Source organism: Pinus tabuliformis, chromosome 9 (genome assembly GCF_031772625.1).
Source record: "Pinus tabuliformis cultivar Carrire ecotype Pingquan chromosome 9, CPIR1, whole genome shotgun sequence".
Lineage (NCBI taxonomy): Eukaryota > Viridiplantae > Streptophyta > Pinopsida > Pinales > Pinaceae > Pinus > Pinus tabuliformis.
In genome coordinates this window covers 1169263072-1169283050 of record NC_142307.1, presented here as the reverse complement: position 1 = coordinate 1169283050, position 19979 = coordinate 1169263072, and the positions used below count along the sequence as shown (strand labels likewise).

The window sequence follows — 19979 nt, the reverse complement described above, 5'->3', positions numbered from 1 at the left end:
TGAAACTTGTGTCGCACCCGATGTTGATCATGTCATTGCTTGTACTTGGAATTTGACTTCTCCAAGATGTCATGAACCTACTGGCAAATGAGTTGGATGTGTTCAATAAATATGGTCACTTTATCAGATTCAGACAATACATGTGTGGATTTTGTCTGTGTAGTCGCATGAGGCATGGCAACATCAATCACACACAATGGTTGAAATCTTAGATCCACTTGAAAGGGACTGAGACCAGTCAAGCTATGGAGAGCTATATTACAACTATGTTTCACACAAGGGAGACTCTCATCCCAGGTTCGTGGATGCTTGGAGTTGTACATGCAGAGTATTGTTATCGAGAAAACTAGTGTCTATTCAGAGCTGCTAGTCCCACTAAGACGGGTAGCTATCTTAGAAACAAACAGATTAAAATCACTTGTTTTTCCTTTATGAGAGAGAGATGAGAAAGAAGCAGAGAGTACCAACCTCAGTCTTCTGCTTGTTTCCTTTAGACTTTGACAGAATCTCACCACTGCTTCCGTACTTGCCCCACTTGAAAGAACACCTGTAGATTCACAATAGCATAATACCATCAAAGCATAGAGATTTTTCACTATAAAAAATATAGGATCAGATATATATTGACCATACAAATGCATATATCAACACAATATTCAAAGATACACAAGAATATGGAGGAAAACTCAAATAGCTTTATTAGTAAAAGTAGTAGAAGAGAGGATTACAACCACTTGGTCTAACCCAACGCCATCCTCCCAGCATGAAAGCCCTCTTCACCTCATACAAAGCAAGATCACCCAACAATGTCTTCAAAGAGAAACCAACAACACTTCCTTGCAAATTACAAAATTCCAGCATCTAGATCTCTTGGATAAGGGATCCATATATAGAAGTTTACAGGAGAGTGAGTCAGCTTCTGGGATTTTGATTAGTGTCATTTCACTGATAGTTCTTGGTTCCACATGGAGATTTTAGATCCCTTACTCATCACTGGGCGAACTCAAAGAGGCAAGTGTCAAATGAGCAATTTCTAGAAGATTCTCTGGGTTTCCGCCTAGCAAACTGCTTGTGCCATTTGTCTGCTCTCACTCATTGCACCCTATAGAAGGGCTTTATAGTATGCATCATACTTTTTGCATGTGGCAGGTGAGATGCATTGCACCTTTAGCATTGGGCAGTCTATATGGTCCTGCTTTGACCAGTTCTAAGTAGTTTTTCATGGAGAACTTCTGGGAGATGATGTAATCAGCTGACCTTGCTCCTTTAGGGTATGAAACAACACTTTTAGGGACTTAGAAGCCCTTGGTTTATGGACATGTATGATTGGGGTTACAATGCCCAAATATGTCTATAACAGTTGCCCCCTAAAGTATGAGGTTGTAAATCCTTTTTGATGTCGGGTGAAATGCTTTATAATGAGGATCCGAGGTTTTTCGCATTGGAAGGTGACCTATAATAAGATGCAATAAAATACATTATCTTCATAATATTTTCATGATCTAGCTGAGGCGGGCATTCTCATGCTCAACTTGATAAATTCATTTTCATGTACATAGGACAGACAATCGTCTGTGTGCAGACTAATGATTCTAGTGGAGCCATCATCCCTTAATTTGGATGATTATCTGTGCAGCAATGATGTACATTTTATGTCTTTATTTTCCTGATTATATCGCAGCCTGGATGGATGAAACTAGATCTGGGGTCTTCAAAACTCGTTCAATCTTCGCCCAAAAGTACAAGTCAATCCATGTGAAAAGATGTTCTGATGTCGAACATGGAAGGACATCGCCTGATTACCAGCCAATGATGTAAGTTGTTAACAGATGCGAGAGGAATCACCGATGATGATGATGACCCTCAAGGTACTGCAGTACAATTCACGTGGTGTGAATACATGAGTTGATGTCGAACACCACACAAAGTCTTTCGGTTGAAGGCCATTAATGTAAACCTGTTGCCGGAAGTGAGAAACTTGCCATTGAGGCATGCAAGCTTCAAAATACTGAAAGGATTGTTCCTAGGTCGGCTTTCTTGGATAATGAGCTGATGTCGACAAGAAGTGACCTGTCATAGGAGGGCATTGATGGATCCCACATCTATGACACAAGACGAAGCAAATGATTTCGTAGAGGTGAAAACGATCTGATGATACAAGGTTCAGGGTGGCAGTCATGAAGGAATGAAGCATGAAGGTATTGTAGTAGAGGAGACACAAGCTAGGTAGGTGAATTCTCTGAGCGACTTCTCTTGAACATATCGGTGACACTAAAATGGATTGGTAGCGTTAACCCCAAAAGTGGATGGTGTTATCACTGAAAATTCTGTTGCCAAAATTTTTCAGACTAGCTTAAGGACAAAGTGTTTCCGCAGCGCATGATTCTTTTTTAGCAGTTTCGCAGCGCTACATGTTTAGGTGGTTTCGTAGCGTGCTACGAAATTGGGGATTTGTTCGAGTTTTCAGTAGAGGTCAAAATCCTAGCATGCCTATTGAACAGAGTTCTGTTACCCTCAAGAAATCAGCATCTAGTGAGAATCTCACAAGAAGCATACGCATCAACTGGTCACCGGCAAGATAATGTTCATACAGGGAGCTCTTCCAAACAGCTGTTAGTTCAATGTGCAACTGAAATATCTGAAGGTAAAGAAGGAAATGATTTTAGTTGAGAGAGTACAGCAGTACATGGATATTTTTCCGAAAAAACTGGAGGGGCATTCCTGTGTTGATCCAAACTGGCCAATGGAAAGACTCATTGAGTTCAACCAAGTTATGTTGAGATATATGCCATTTTTGCCACCAGCCTTGCGAGCAGTGTCATTTACTATAAATGCATGTGAGCAGTTTGGAATTGCTGGAAGAACAGGTCTAGTGTCCTTAATGATATATTTCGCCTTACTCCAATCTCTGATGGGAAAATTTAGACCCTTTTGGTAACATTAATCCAAATGGAAGATTTGTTGTTGTATGTGGTGATGGTGAATACATAATTTATACGGCACTGGCATGGAGGAATAGATCCTTTGGATCTGCACTCGAATTTGTTTGGGCCTCAGATGGAGAATATGCAGTTCGAGAAAGTACTTCCAAGATCAAGATTTTTAGCAAGATATTCCAGGAAAGGAAGAGCATTCGGCCAACATTTTCTGCTAAAAGTACCGGGGGAATATCGTTATGTGTAAGGAATGGAAATGAGCTGCCCTTCTGTATCACTCATGTACCAAGGTGGCGGTAATGCAACATGTCATAATATGGGTGCTTGCAAAGAGACGGTTGACAGTTGTACAAGCAAAATTTGCGGTGGTCATGAAGTGGACATAATGCACTTTTTAATAGGAACCGAAATTCCAGGTCGTTTGTATGGCACCAACATAAGTGATAATACAAATGGCGCTGGAGGAGATAGGGTTGCCCATTTGGTTGATCTATATGCATCCACATAGTCGGTATCTTGATGGATTGGATCCTCAAGGAAATGGAAATGGTGCTAATTTTAGTGCGCAGAATGATTGGCAGGGAGCGTAGTGGCATGTTTTGATTGACAATTCCTTCGGTCTTCTGGAGAATGCAAGCCCAGCCTTGTGGCAGAGTCTAAGGATGTTTTTGATCAGAAGGCAAGTAATAAATATTGGATTGATGTGCAACTTCGGTGGGAAGACTATGATTCTCATGACCGTGAACGGTATACGAGAGCCAAATTCTTAGACTATACAACAGATAATATGTCAATTTATACATCACCCACTGGTGTTATGATTGCAATCGATCTTGCTTACAATTTACATTCTGCATTTGGTAATTGGTTTCCTGGTTCAAAGCCTCTTTTGGCCCAAGCTATGAATAAAATAATGAAGTCAAATCCTGCCTTGTATGTGTTAAGGGAGCGCATAAGAAAGGGCCTGCAACCTTATTCTTCGGAGCCAACAGAACCGTATTTGTCATCTCAAAACTATGGAGAGATTTTCAGCAACCAAATTATATGGTTTGTGGATGATATAAATGTGTATCGTATCACAATCCATAAAACTTTTGAAGGAAAACTTACAACGAAGCCTACCAATGTCGAGGCTCACATTGGAAAAGGAATTTGTCTCCAAATGCAAAGTGTTATTCCGAAGGCATTTGAATGCTTTGCAGAAGCTATTGCACTTGATCCTCAGAATGCTTGTGCTCTCACGCGCTGTGGAGTTTTGTACAAGGATGAAGGGCACTTGCTAGAAGCAGCAGAGGCATATCAGAAGGCTCTTGTAGTGGATCCTACATACAAGCTTGCTGCAGAGTACTTGGCAATTGTCTTGACAGATCTTGGGACCTGTTTGAAACTTGCAGGAAATGTCCATGAAGGAATTCAGAAGTACTATGAAGCTCTAAAAGCAGATAGCCGCTATGCTCTTGCTTATTATAATTTGGGGGTGGTTTATTCGGAAATGATGCAATATGATATGGCACTTAATTGCTATGAAAAAGTTGCATTGCAAAGGCCTATGTATGCTGAAGCATATTGCAACATGGGTGTGATATATAAGAACCGTGGAGATTTGGATGCAGCCATTGCGTGTTATGAGAGGTGTTTGGCTGTATCTCCAAATTTTGAAATTGCTAAGAATAACATGGCTATAGCCCTTACAGACCTTGGTACAAAGGTGAAGCTTGAAGGAGATATACATCAGGGTATAGCTCATTACGAGAAGGCATTTCTTTATAATTGGCACTATACAGATACTATGTATAATCTTGGTGTCGCATATGGTGAACTACTAAAATTTGACATGGCAATTGCGATGTATGAGCTTGCCCTGCACTTCAATCCACATTGTGCGGAAGCATGCAATAATTTAGGAGTCATTTATAAAGACAGGGATAATCTTGACAAAGCTGTGGAGTGCTACCAGATGGCTTTGTCGATCAAACCTAGTTTTTCACAGTCTCTTAATAATCTTGGTGTGGTCTACACTGTCCAGGGTAAAATGGATGCTGCTGCAAGCATGATTGAAAAGGCTATAATGGCAAATCCTGCATATACAGAAGCTTATAATAATCTAGGGATTTTGCACAGGGATGAAGGTAATATCATGCTTGCGATAGAGGCATATAAACGGTGTTTACAAATTGATCCAGACTCTCGGAATGCTGGTCAAAATCGCTTGCTAGCCATGAACTACATCTATGAGGGTGAAGATGATAAGCTTTATATTGCACACAGGTTGGCTCTGCAGATAAATATAATATCAGTGAGTTGAAGGATGCCATGTTGGTAATCAAAGACCTTTTATCTGTGGCATCATTTTATGCAACTAAATCCAGCTTCACAGCTTCTACTGCCTTGTCTATAACATGCTTCGGCATGTCCTTTCCTGAAGTTTATAGCAAAGATGGTACAAATGTACAGATCAAACATCTAAAGACTTTTGATGAAGGACTCTTGAAAATGGACAGAGACACACATGTTATGGATTGTTTTTTTTCATGGAGCAGGCCTAGAGGTAGATGAGTATGTCCGGAGGTCTTATAAGTTTGCTTATGTGGATGGTATTGAAGCATGATTATATGGCTTTGAGCTTCTCAAAAGTCGATTTGCTGTCTTGTTTGTGACTGAGATATACAGAGTTTTCTTAATATGCTTTAGAGTACATTATTGGTATCTTGGTCATTGCATTAGCTATACAGTAGTGGCTTCAGTGTTGTTAGAAGCAGCTGCTATGGGGAGAAGATAGCAAGAATGCAGAGAAGTGATGAGGCTGTGTATGATGAAATTACACAGCAGTTTCGTAGCGCGCTACGAAACTGCTGTAGCTGCATGTTTCAGTTGAGCCAATCATTATGATTGACAAATCAGCAAATCTTTAAAAGGTGTTGTCTTCACACATAAAAATGGCCAGCACATCATGGACGTGGAAACCTGGTAATTAAAGGATAAAAGCGTACTTCTTTGGATTCGAATATTTTAAGGCAAACCAAGGACCGACAAACAGGAGCAGTTTCCTATATTTCAGGGTATTGGAAAACATGTTACATTAAAGGCCAGTAAGCAACTACGGACACCTATCACAGCCAAACTAAAAGAAGCCATTTGTCAGAGAATGAGCCTGTTTTCTCCTTCTTTTCGTAGGAGCACCATCCTGGTTGTAATAAATGCTATTTCCAGCATGATGTAGAATTAGAGTTTTAATTGTTTTAGGATTCCAGCGCTGCCAATTAGTGGTCAGCTGTAATTATTAGTTAGTTAAAAGTTAGTAGGTGTCATCATAAGTAATTATTGAGCTCCCTTCACGTTGGAGGAGGGAGCTCGAATCAGGTAGAGTAAGCATTCTATATAGAGCTGAAAGATGAATGTAAAAGGGGTTGGATACTTTGATAGAGAACAAGTCTATTTTGGTTTATGTAAAGCATGTTTCAGGAATACAAATGACTGTTGTTTTTGCCTCAGGATTCTCAATAGATCTCATTGTTCAAATGTATGGTGGCTTGTTATTTTAGTGTTCTTTTACAGTTCTGTTATTGCATAATCACTCAGAAATCATGCCCACATGCTCTGACTTCCTGTATGTTATGGCAGACTGTGTTTTATGTTAGTTATGTTTGAGCATAGATGTAAAGAGCCCTGACTTCCATGAAAAATAGTATTTTGGTTTGCTGAGATGTGTGAGACTCCATAAGCCCAATGGGAATCAATCTGATATCTGTCCAGCCAGCTTATTTTCATGTGTTTGTTAAAGAGTTAGCCATCTTTCCTTGTTAGTGATCAACATTCATAATCTGTGAGAGAGCCCTCTCAGACTAAGGAGGCTAAGCCTTAGTCCAAAGCTAGGTTTGAAATAGTTACACATTATCTTACTGATAGGCAGCCTTCAGTGTGTGATTTTGTGATAACATTTTCGTGCGTCTGCCGGGAGTCTGAAGATTACTCATTCCCGTAATTATAAGCTGAACTTCTGAAGGTAGCAGGAGCTCAGAAGGTTTTTGAGGCTGCAAAACTACCTTGGCGACTCCATTGTGAAAGAATTCGAAATTCATAGGTTCATGGTGATTCCACTGGAGTTATGAAGGACCCAGAGGCTACCATTCTTACTTCAAGGTATGCATGCATAGATTTTTCAGGAATTCATGGTTTCCCAAATCATTTTCCCAAGGATGCATATTTTCTAAGGAATGGTCCCAAATTCAATGGAGAAGATTTGAGTTTAACTGAAGCATGTCTCAGATTTCTGTCATTTTGCTGAGCTTCTTAGAGTTAAACATGAGGATGTTTGCATTATGTTATTTTATGATTCACTTCAAGGCAAATGCAAACAATGGATTGAAAGTTTTCCTATCAAATCCATTAAGTCATTTCAAGACTTTTGGCTTATGTTTTTGGAGGAATGGATAGATAGGTCAGAGGTGGTGGCAAACTCTCCTTCAGTTGAGGGTTTCAAACAATGGAATGATGATCATATTAATGAAGAAATAGGTGAAAATTTTTCTTTGTCCTTGTCATCGTATCTAAAGTCATTTGACTGTAAAGCAGAGGATAAGATGAGATTTTTGGATGAAGTTGCTGAGGACATTGAGAAAGAAATTGAAGGTTTAGAAGGTCAAATTCAGGCATATAGTTTGCATAATCATGATCATTATTTTCAGAAGTTTTCCATGGCAGAACGCAAGGAGAGAGTGCCACTTCCTTTCTCTTTCACGTTTAAGGAGCTGTGTATTGTTGTTGAAGATCAGTTTGCACAACCTGAAAGTTACAAGAATCATCAAGCTGATCATATATTCTGGGATCCTATAGCTGATTACATGGAAGAGTTTTACTCTTCAGTGTTTCAGTTTTCCTATAAAGATCAGAGACAATTTCAGTGGCAGCGGTCATCACACTATCAGATTGGCTCTGAACTCCAATGCAGTCAAAGAAATCAAATATCAGATAAAACAGAGGATTGGCTACATTGGAAATTTCATATTGATTGAGCAGAAAGAAGTTGAAATTGTTAGGGTAGGTAGGTAGAGGTAAATGCAAAATAAGCTCAAGGTCAACTGAGCATCTTTCAGTAGAAATAGCTTTCTTTCTCCTACAGTCATGCTGGTCAAGCAAATTTCTGTTTGTAAAAAAAAAATTATAAGACACTGGAACTGCAGGTTCTTAGTGTACCACAAGGGCACACTATCCCAAGTGGAGCCACTGTTATCACTGAAAATTCTGTTGCCAAAATTTTTCAGACTAGCTTAAGGACAAAGTGTTTCCGCAGCGCATGAATCCTTTTTAGCAGTTTCGCAGCGCTACATGTTTAGGTGGTTTCGTAGCGTGCTACGAAATTGGGGATTTGTTCGAGTTTTCAGTAGAGGTCAAAATCCTAGCATGCCTATTGAACAGAGTTCTGTTACCCTCAAGAAATCAGCATCTAGTGAGAATCTCACAAGAAGCATACGCATCAACTGGTCACCGGCAAGATAATGTTCATACAGGGAGCTCTTCCAAACAGCTGTTAGTTCAATGTGCAACTGAAATATCTGAAGGTAAAGAAGGAAATGATTTTAGTTGAGAGAGTACAGCAGTACATGGATATTTTTCCGAAAAAACTGGAGGGGCATTCCTGTGTTGATCCAAACTGGCCAATGGAAAGACTCATTGAGTTCAACCAAGTTATGTTGAGATATATGCCATTTTTGCCACCAGCCTTGCGAGCAGTGTCATTTACTATAAATGCATGTGAGCAGTTTGGAATTGCTGGAAGAACAGGTCTAGTGTCCTTAATGATATATTTCGCCTTGCTCCAATCTCTGATGGGAAAATTTAGACCCTTTTGGTAACATTAATCCAAATGGAAGATTTGTTGTTGTATGTGGTGATGGTGAATACATAATTTATACGGCACTGGCATGGAGGAATAGATCCTTTGGATCTGCACTCGAATTTGTTTGGGCCTCAGATGGAGAATATGCAGTTCGAGAAAGTACTTCCAAGATCAAGATTTTTAGCAAGATATTCCAGGAAAGGAAGAGCATTCGGCCAACATTTTCTGCTAAAAGTACCGGGGGAATATCGTTATGTGTAAGGAATGGAAATGAGCTGCCCTTCTGTATCACTCATGTACCAAGGTGGCGGTAATGCAACATGTCATAATATGGGTGCTTGCAAAGAGACGGTTGACAGTTGTACAAGCAAAAGTTGCGGTGGTCATGAAGTGGACATAATGCACTTTTTAATAGGAACCGCAATTCCAGGTCGTTTGTATGGCACCAACATAAGTGATAATACAAATGGCGCTGGAGGAGATAGGGTTGCCCATTTGGTTGATCTATATGCAACCACATAGTCGGTATCTTGATGGATTGGATCCTCAAGGAAATGGAAATGGTGCTAATTTTAGTGCGCAGAATGATTGGCAGGGAGCGTAGTGGCATGTTTTGATTGACAATTCCTTCGGTCTTCTGGAGAATGCAAGCCCAGCCTTGTGGCAGAGTCTAAGGATGTTTTTGATCAGAAGGCAAGTAATAAATATTGGATTGATGTGCAACTTCGGTGGGAAGACTATGATTCTCATGACCGTGAACGGTATACGAGAGCCAAATTCTTAGACTATACAACAGATAATATGTCAATTTATACATCACCCACTGGTGTTATGATTGCAATCGATCTTGCTTACAATTTACATTCTGCATTTGGTAATTGGTTTCCTGGTTCAAAGCCTCTTTTGGCCCAAGCTATGAATAAAATAATGAAGTCAAATCCTGCCTTGTATGTGTTAAGGGAGCGCATAAGAAAGGGCCTGCAACCTTATTCTTCGGAGCCAACAGAACCGTATTTGTCATCTCAAAACTATGGAGATATTTTCAGCAACCAAATTATATGGTTTGTGGATGATATAAATGTGTATCGTATCACAATCCATAAAACTTTTGAAGGAAATCTTACAACGAAGCCTACCAATGTCGAGGCTCACATTGGAAAAGGAATTTGTCTCCAAATGCAAAGTGTTATTCCGAAGGCATTTGAATGCTTTGCAGAAGCTATTGCGCTTGATCCTCAGAATGCTTGTGCTCTCACGCGCTGTGGAGTTTTGTACAAGGATGAAGGCACTTGCTAGAAGCAGCAGAGGCATATCAGAAGGCTCTTGTAGTGGATCCTACATACAAGCTTGTTGCGGAGTACTTGGCAATTGTCTTGACAGATCTTGGGACCAGTTTGAAACTTGCAGGAAATGTCCATGAAGGAATTCAGAAGTACTATGAAGCTCTAAAAGCAGATAGCCGCTATGCTCTTGCTTATTATAATTTGGGGGTGGTTTATTCGGAAATGATGCAATATGATATGGCACTTAATTGCTATGAAAAAGCTGCATTGCAAAGGCCTATGTATGCTGAAGCATATTGCAACATGGGTGTGATATATAAGAACCGTGGAGATTTGGATGCAGCCATTGCGTGTTATGAGAGGTGTTTGGCTGTATCTCCAAATTTTGAAATTGCTAAGAATAACATGGCTATAGCCCTTACAGACCTTGGTACAAAGGTGAAGCTTGAAGGAGATATACATCAGGGTATAGCTCATTACAAGAAGGCATTGCTTTATAATTGGCACTATACAGATGCTATGTATAATCTTGGTGTCGCATATGGTGAACTACTAAAATTTGACATGGCAATTGCGATGTATGAGCTTGCCCTGCACTTCAATCCACATTGTGCGGAAGCATGCAATAATTTAGGAGTCATTTATAAAGACAGGGATAATCTTGACAAAGCTGTGGAGTGCTACCAGATGGCTTTGTCGATCAAACCTAGTTTTTCACAGTCTCTTAATAATCTTGGTGTGGTCTACACTGTCCAGGGTAAAATGGATGCTGCTGCAAGCATGATTGAAAAGGCTATAATGGCAAATCCTGCATATACAGAAGCTTATAATAATCTAGGGATTTTGCACAGGGATGCAGGTAATATCATGCTTGCGATAGAGGCATATAAACGGTGTTTACAAATTGATCTAGACTCTCGGAATGCTGGTCAAAATCGCTTGCTAGCCATGAACTACATCTATGAGGGCGAAGATGATAAGCTTTATATTGCACACAGGTTGGCTCTGCAGATAAATATAATATCAGTGAGTTGAAGGATGCCATGTTGGTAATCAAAGACCTTTTATCTGTGGCATCATTTTATGCAACTAAATCCAGCTTCACAGCTTCTACTGCCTTGTCTATAACATGCTTCGGCATGTCCTTTCCTGAAGTTTATAGCAAAGATGGTACAAATGTACAGATCAAACATCTAAAGACTTTTGATGAAGGACTCTTGAAAATGGACAGAGACACACATGTTATGGATTGTTTTTTTTCATGGAGCAGGCCTAGAGGTAGATGAGTATGTCCGGAGGTCTTATAAGTTTGCTTATGTGGATGGTATTGAAGTGGGTATTGAAGCATGATTATATGGCTTTGAGCTTCTCAAAAGTCGATTTGTTGTCTTGTTTGTGACTGAGATATACAAAGTTTTCTTAATATGCTTTAGAGTACATTATTGGTATCTTGGTCATTGCATTAGCTATACAGTAGTGGCTTCAGTGTTGTTAGAAGCAGCTGCTATGGGGAGAAGATAGCAAGAATGCAGAGAAGTGATGAGACTGTGTATGATGAAATTACACAGCAGTTTCGTAGCGCGCTACGAAACTGCTGTAGCTGCATGTTTCAGTTGAGCCAATCATTATGATTGACAAATCAGCAAATCTTTAAAAGGTGTTGTCTTCACACATAAAAATGGCCAGCACATCATGGACGTGGAAACCTGGTAATTAAAGGATAAAAGCGTACTTCTTTGGATTCGAATATTTTAAGGCAAACCAAGGACCGACAAACAGGAGCAGTTTCCTATATTTCAGGGTATTGGAAAACATGTTACATTAAAGGCCAGTAAGCAACTACGGACACCTATCACAGCCAAACTAAAAGAAGCCATTTGTCAGAGAATGAGCCTGTTTTCTCCTTCTTTTTGTAGGAGCACCATCCTGGTTGTAATAAATGCTATTTCCAGCATGATGTAGAATTAGAGTTTTAATTGTTTTAGGATTCCAGCGCTGCCAATTAGTGGTCAGCTATAATTTTTAGTTAGTTAAAAGTTAGTAGGTGTCATCATAAGTAATTATTGAGCTCCCTTCATGTTGGAGGAGGGAGCTCGAATCAGGTAGAGTAAGCATTCTATATAGAGCTGAAAGATGAATGTAAAAGGGGTTGGATACTTTGATAGAGAACAAGTCTATTTTGGTTTATGTAAAGCATGTTTCAGGAATACAAATGACTGTTGTTTTTGCCTCAGGATTCTCAATAGATCTCATTGTTCAAATGTATGGTGGCTTGTTATTTTAGTGTTCTTTTACAGTTCTATTATTGCATAATCACTCAGAACTCATGCCCACATGCTCTGACTTCCTGTATGTTATGGCAGACTGTGTTTTATGTTAGTTATGTTTGAGCATAGATGTAAAGAGCCCTGACTTCCATGAAAAATAGTATTTTGGTTTGCTGAGATGTGTGAGACTCCATAAGCCCAATGGGAATCAATCTGATATCTGTCCAGCCACCTTATTTTCATGTGTTTGTTAAAGAGTTAGCCATCTTTCCTTGTTAGTGATCAACATTCATAATCTGTGAGAGAACCCTCTCAGACTAAGGAGGCTAAGCCTTAGTCCAAAGCTAGGTTTGAAATAGTTACACATTATCTTACTGATAGGCAGCCTTCAGTGTGTGATTTTGTGATAACAGATGGTACGGTGGATCAATGGTGATATGACCGGTGAACGGAATAACCCAACCCGACTCAATCATGGTGATGGAGTGAAAGTGTCATGTTCAAAAGTGACCTGCTACTAATAAATTTTTTTCAATTTTTCTTCCCAATTTTCCCCAGTCATTTCTGACCAGTACCTCTTTATTTTTGTCAAGCTTGAGGAGGATAACATATGCTTGTTCTATAATTTTCCCTTCGGGCAAACCTGTCACTATGTTTTAACGAGCCTAGCGACAGTGAAACTCGCTCTTGTCTGAATGGACAAGTTTGTCACTATTGTTTTAATGAGTTTAACAACAAGAATAACTCGGTCCTTTTCAATTTTAGAGAGTCTGAAAAGAGATGGAAAGGAAACTCCAATATTCTTTTTTCGTAATATAATCCCTTAAGTTCGAAAAAGTATAAAACAATTCAAAAGGGATGACTTTTTTATAGTTTTAATGAGTTGAACAAGACAAACGCTTGATCTTTTTGTGTAATAATCCCTCAGGTCCAAAAATATTAAAATCTAGAGGAGGGATGGCACTTCTAATCACTTTAACGAGCTGGAGAGGCCAATTTCTCGGCAATATTTTCATATTTTACGAGTCAAATGAAAAGGGCTTAAAGGAGACTTTTTTTTTAGGAACGAGTGATGTTTTTAGATAGCAGTTGGTTCTAGGTAATGTTTGGAACTTTTCAATCACAACAGTGTAAAGAAGGTGGCTAATAGGATCACTCATCGCAGTTGTTCCTCAAAAGGGGTAAACAATCAAATGGAGGCATATGATCGGCTAAAAAAGAGTGGAGGTGATGGTAAGCACACGACCAAGGCTCAAAAGCTGATAATAATTCGATCTCAATGGTTATTTACCGGTGCTGGGTTCATTTTTTAATGAGCTTAAACTCTGGTGGAACATATGCTCATTGCTAGGTTTAATTTTTAACGAGCTTGAACTTCACGTAAAACTGCTCGTGCCGGTCGTATAATAAGGATGTATCATCGATAGGTTCATTTTTTAGGGAGCTTGCACCATTCGAAATTATGCTCCAACTCCTTTTATTATGTAAGCTAGGAACAACCAATCCTATGAGTTTAAAGGGTTGAGAATCTACAAACTAGGAAAATAAATGGTCGCTTTTCACTTTCACACAAAAAGGTTTGCATGCCCCCAGGTATAGCGAAGTAGAGTTTCCCAGGTTACCCTTCAATTTGCAGACAAAACATTTGTTCTATCAGGAAAGGTCTACCTTTTCCAGGTTACCCTTGAATTTTCAGACAAAACATTTGTTCTATCGGGAAAGGCCTACCTTCTAATGGAGGTATCTTATTCCTATCTAATCCCATTTTCCTAAACGGACGGGTGTGTCAGACTAGTCATATATCCTCCGCGGAAACCTACCCTATACCTGAAGTTTTTCTACCGAAGCAGACCAGGGTGCATGCCCCCTGGGTTTCAGTCACAACCACCGAATCACTCGCGCTCATCAGGTGGACGGACTGGATATTGATGAGACATTCCTTGTGCAAAAAGACCTATCAAGGATGGCATTTGACTATTAGCTATGTGTGAACCGAGGAATGAAAGCTGGTCTACGAGCTGGACCACTCTGCCTTCATGTAGAAAACACATTACTCAAAAGAGTGAGGAGACAATGGCTCCCATGCTATAAATGTAGTCACATCCAAGGAGTAGATTGTAATCTAAAGGTCCTTGGACTACCATTACGTTCAGATAAACGGTTTTCCTTCTCAAAGTTATAGGAAAATCTGGAAGGATCCCTAACGGTCGACTGGTTCCTTTGTCAAAGCTTGTCAGATGTCACATATCAGGCAGAAGTGATGGCGAACCAAGTGCTTTCTAAGCAGTTGATGAAAGGATACCCATAGAATCCCCTTCATCTATGATGGTACCAACCATGACCATTTTGTAAGTTTGTACTATGATTCGGAACGATACATTAGACGGTAAACGAGGTCTGCCTAGTAGGTTCCAATCAAAGGAATCGACTAGGTTGCTTGGAGGTGGGACTGAATAAACGGCCGGATACATCTCTAACAAACTTCCTTCCTACGGTAAAGTAATGGATAGATTGCCCCCATGTTCATCGAAGTCTGTATTTACGAAAAGAATTTGAACGGTGTCGTTCTCATTCTCTTTGGTGACTGTATCATTTGAAGGTAAATCCTCTGAAGACAAGATGGGGTCGACTGTCGTCTCGACTTGTTGACTTTGGTCCAATGTGGACTCAGAGGGTTCATCTTCAATGATAGGCGCTTCGACCGACAACAAGGGTGTGTCAGTCGGGTTTTCAAATAGCAATGGACTTGGTAAGAGTTTCTTGTATCTAGGAGGAAGTCGCTGCGATGATGCAAGACGGTTATCCAAGACTCTTTTAGCTTCGTCTAGGAAGGGACAATGGTGGAGGGCATGATTGCCTTCACACAGTCTGCAAGGAAATTTAGATTTTCCTTTCTGCCCGGTGACTTCGTTTTCACTAGTTGACGGTGTACTCTCAACATGATCTTTAGAGGTTGATGACACCGGATTGTGCAAGCAGGGAGACCAGTCCCTTAATATCCATGGGATACAAGGACAATCTCGATGATAGTGTTCTCCTTTGCAGATGACACATGGAGATTTAGGTTTGGATGATGCAGTGTGTGGATTTTCGCTAGATGATGCACAGCTACCCCTTTTCGTCGTTGGCTCCTTCTTCTTCTTCTCCTTCCCTTTCTTCTTCTTCTCAGTTACTTGGTTTTTAGTTTTACTAGTTTCACCAAGCGAAGAGGAAGAAAGAGAGGGAGAAACAAATGAAGTAGAAGGTTGGGGGGTAAATCTAGTATCATCTAGTTGTTGATTTGATTACTCAGGAATCACGGTGTTTTGAATGACAGAGGTCGAGAAAAGCCATACCGGTAGGCCAATTGTTAGTCCTGGAAGGGACAATGTGGCCATATGAGGTGCACCAACATCTCCCCAAGAGGAGAAGGGACTAGGATTCCCCCCGAGGGGAAATCCTTGGTTGGTGGACTCCATTTTCTCAACCTAAGACCAATGAGGGAATAGTGACATTATTCCAATTAAAATAAATTTTTGACGCTTTGACACAACTTGATTTTTCAATTTTAAAGAGTCGAGAAAAAGCTAAAGATGACTCTAGTAATCTTCAATTTTTAATGAGCTTGGAGTGGCAAGTGCTCAAATGGACCTTTTCCTTTAAGGAGTCTGAAAAGGAACGAAAGAGACTACTCTGGAAATCTAGACAAAGGGATTACCAAACCAATTGCAAAACTGTAGAATGCTTTTTACAGTATGGCAATAAATCTTCCTGAATGTTGTGTTCAGTGCATTGCGATCGATAGGGCGGCAGACACGGCTTCCTAAGGATAAAGGATATAGCCTATTGTGGTCTCCCAATATATACTCGACGGTACGTGGGAGCACAATTCCGTACTAGCACTTGTCGTGTCAAAGAGGAGGAATCACCCAACCTACGATGAAAACGACAGTTACCAGGCTTTACGACGCTGGAATACGTCTCTAGCCTAGACTTCTAGATGTTGTGCGTTAGGTTCCAGAGCGTTTTTATGTTCATTGAATTTATTTTACAGTTGATCTTTCTTAAGAAGTTTGCCTTTAAGGTTCACCACGTGGTGTAGATATACAACTACTAAATATGCAATCTAAGATGATAAACAGTCGTTTACTCTTCTTTTTGCAATGAAAATCCTAGCTACTAAGGAAAGAGAAATGAGATTCTTTCAACTTAGAGCAAAGAGCACACGCTAGATGCACTATCCTAATTCAAAATCAACAAGCAGTCTAAATGCAAATGCACGTGCATGTATTTTTTTCTGCTTTCTTAATGTGTGAATGACAAAAAGGATGCTAAATACAAATCTGAATTATCTCTTCTTTCAAAGCGACAGTACTAACGATTTTCTTTTCAAAAAACGACAAGAAGGCAAGACAACACTTTGTGATTTTGAATTGAAAACTGCTTTCAACACTTGAAATATTCTAAATTCAGATCAAATACAAGAGTAACAATGTAATCGACTATCAAAAGAGAAGTATTCTTTTCTTTGACTGAAAATGACACTTGCAACACTTTCAAATCAAAAGATGACAGTTCGATTAAGCTATTATTTTGTAAATGAGAGTTGTGAATGGCGAAAAATACATAAAAACATTCACAAATCTTTGTACAATGTAGGTTGAATGATGCAAAGGAAGGGGGTTTCTACAATGGTCTATTGATCATAGACAGCAAAAATCCTGAATAAAACTGAAGACAGTGAAGAAAAAACCAAAATCTAGAGGCAGAAACAGTCTTACTTGATCAGTGCACCTATAACACAGGGAAACAGGGATGCATCTCACCTACTACACACGGGAGGTGCGATGCATCCAGTCTGCCTAAAGGAGAGGGTGTGATGGTCCAGGAACGAGATTTTAACTTGATTTTTGGTCACAGTTTGTAGTTTTGTTCAGGGATTTAAGCCGAGTAAATGATAGTCAGTAACTACAAAGTATAGGGTTGATCTAATGAGGTTACTCAAGCTACCTCTAGGGCACTTAGGATGTTTGCAATTCAATTGTTCAGTTCATAAACAAACCCAAAGATTGACTGAAGCAGCATTGATCTACTTTGCACTTGCATAGCAAATGCAGTTCAAAGGCTAGCTGGATTAACTTCAAGCTCCTTCTGTGGTTTATGAATCAAACAAATAGAGACAAGCAATCAAACTAATTTCTCCCCAGCGGAGTCGCCATTTTGTTATCGGGAAAACTAGTGTCTATTCAGAGTTGTTAGTCCCACTAAGACGGGTAGTTATCTTAGAAACAAATAGATTAAAGTCACTTGTTTTTCCTCTACAAGAGAGAGATGAGAAAGAAGCAGAGAGTACCAACCTCAATCTTCTGCTTGGCTCCTTACTTGTTTCCTTTCCCCTTTGACAGAATCTCGCCACTGCTTCCTTACTTGCCCCACTTCAAAGAACACCTGTAGATTCACAGTAGCATAACACCATCAAAGCATAGACATCTTTCACTGTAAACAATATAGTATCATATATATATTGACCATACAAATGCATATATCAACACAATATTCAGAGTTACACAAGAATATGGAGGAAAACGCAAATAGCTTTATTAGTAAAAGTAGTAGAAGAGAGGATTACAACCACTTGGTCTGACCCAGCGCCACCCTCCCAGCATGAAAGCCCTCTTCACCTCATACAAAGCAAGATCACCCAACGATGTCTTCAAAGAGAAACCAACAACACTTCCTTGCAAATTACAAAATTCCAACCTCTGGATCTCTTGGATGAGGGATCCATATATAGATGTTTACAGGAGAGTGAGTTAGCTTCTAGGATTTTGATTAGTGTCATTTCACTGATAGTTCTTGGTTCCACATGGAGATTTTAGATCCCTTACTCATCCCTGGGCGAACTCAGAGAGGCAAGTGTCAAATGAGCAGTTTCTAGAAGATTCTTTGGGTTTCCACCTAGCAAACTGCTTGTGCCATTTGTCTGCTCTCGCTCATCGCACCCTATAAAAGGGCTTTCCAGTATGCATCACACTTTTTGCATGTGGCAGGTGAGATGCATCACACCTTTAGCACTGGGCAGTCTGTAGGGTCTTGCTTTGACTAGTTCTGATCATGGAGAACTTCTGGGAGATGATGTAATCAGCTGACCTTGCTCCTTTAGGGTATGAAACAACACTTTTAGGGACTTAGAAGCCCTTGGTTTATGGACATGTATGATTGGGGTTGCAATGCCCAAATATGTCTATAACAAGTATGTGCGCTATCATCCTATTGACAACCTTCGTCTTGCCATCTGTATGGCGATGGAAGGCAATCGACTTGGTGGCCTTAGTGTCCAATACTGTCTAGAGGCTTGACCAGAGTGTGCTGAGGAACTTGCTATCTTGATATGATATAATGGTCTGCAGGATCCCAAAATGTACCCATACTTGTTAAAAGAAGAGTTTGGTAGTTTCCTCTATTGTGATACTCTTCTTGCAGACCGCCAATATAGCCATCTTAGAAAATCTATCCATGACCACAAATACACAGTCATTACCATGCTTGGTAGAAGGGAGGCTAGACATATAGTCCCTAGATATGGATTCCATGGCTAGCTGGGAGTAGGCAGAGGAGTGTACAAGCCTTGCTTCTTGATGGTTGGCTTGGCGATGGCATAGGGAGTGCAGGATCTGATATATTTCTCAACATCCAATAGGAGTTTGGCCTAGTAAAAGTACATTTGTAGTACAGCCACAGTTTTCTCCACACCAAAGTGTCCTGCGACCTGACTGTAGTGCACCTGCCAAATCAAACTAGCGTGCTCTCTTGAAGGAACACAAAGGTGTCCCAAGTAGCATAAAAATGCATCCTAGAGGTGGAAATCAGGAACTTTCTTTCCATCTACTACCATATGATATGTGTAGGCAAACTCTAGATCATTTTTCCATAGTTACGGCCATCCAGAGATCTCGTTGCCACAAGAGTTGAGAACAATAGTCAGTGCTGCAACTGAGGGTCAATTGAGGCAATATGAAACATTATTGGTGCTTCCTTTTTTGTATTTAATATTCAAGTGGAATTGTTGCAGATATGTAGACCACTTCTAATGACAATGATTTTGCAACTTCCCTTGTGTCTGTATAAACTGAAGTGGTTGGTGATTGGTGTGGATGACCATCTCCTTCCCCATAATGTAATGCTTCCATTGTCGGTAAGCCTACATGATGGAATACATCTCTTTATCATAGGTGGGGTACTTCTTAATTGTATAAGAAAGTGTCTCACTACGATAGGCCATTGGGTGCCCTTGTTGGGTGAGGATTGTACCAATAGCACTATCTGAGGCATCTGTCTCGATTCCAAATGGCTACTCCAGGTCTGCAAGTGTGATTACTGGTGCAGAGAGGTATCAGTGCTTCAACTCAATGAACACCTTCTGTTGGGACTCAGACCAAGAAAAAAATTATTTCGCCCTGCCCTTAGTAATTTGACTTAAAGGCTATGTGATATGGGAGAATCCCAACAAGAACCTCCGATAAAAATTTGCAAGGCCCAAAAAGTTGCGAAGCTCCATTAGAGTGGTCAGGGCTGGCGAATCCTGAATGACTTGGATCTTAGTCAGATCCACATGCTCACCATGCTCATCTATGATGTAACCCAAATATTGGACCTAGCTCATGCCAAAGGTGCATTT

The 19979-nt window shown here is 40.1% G+C and overlaps 1 protein-coding gene and 1 pseudogene across 1 annotated transcript; both read left to right on the top strand.

The window, feature by feature from the left end:
• Window positions 1–3186: 3186 nt before the first annotated feature.
• On the top strand, window positions 3187–5544 carry LOC149152754 (putative UDP-N-acetylglucosamine--peptide N-acetylglucosaminyltransferase SPINDLY). The gene is made up of 4 exons (XM_089443594.1): window positions 3187–3420; window positions 3574–5204; window positions 5306–5376; window positions 5477–5544. Exons 1-4 carry the CDS (start codon window positions 3187–3189, stop codon window positions 5542–5544), a joined length of 2004 nt encoding a protein of 667 aa, XP_089299720.1.
• Window positions 5545–9036: 3492 nt separating this feature from the next.
• Window positions 9037–11405, top strand: LOC149152753 (putative UDP-N-acetylglucosamine--peptide N-acetylglucosaminyltransferase SPINDLY; annotated as a pseudogene).
• Window positions 11406–19979: the final 8574 nt, after the last annotated feature.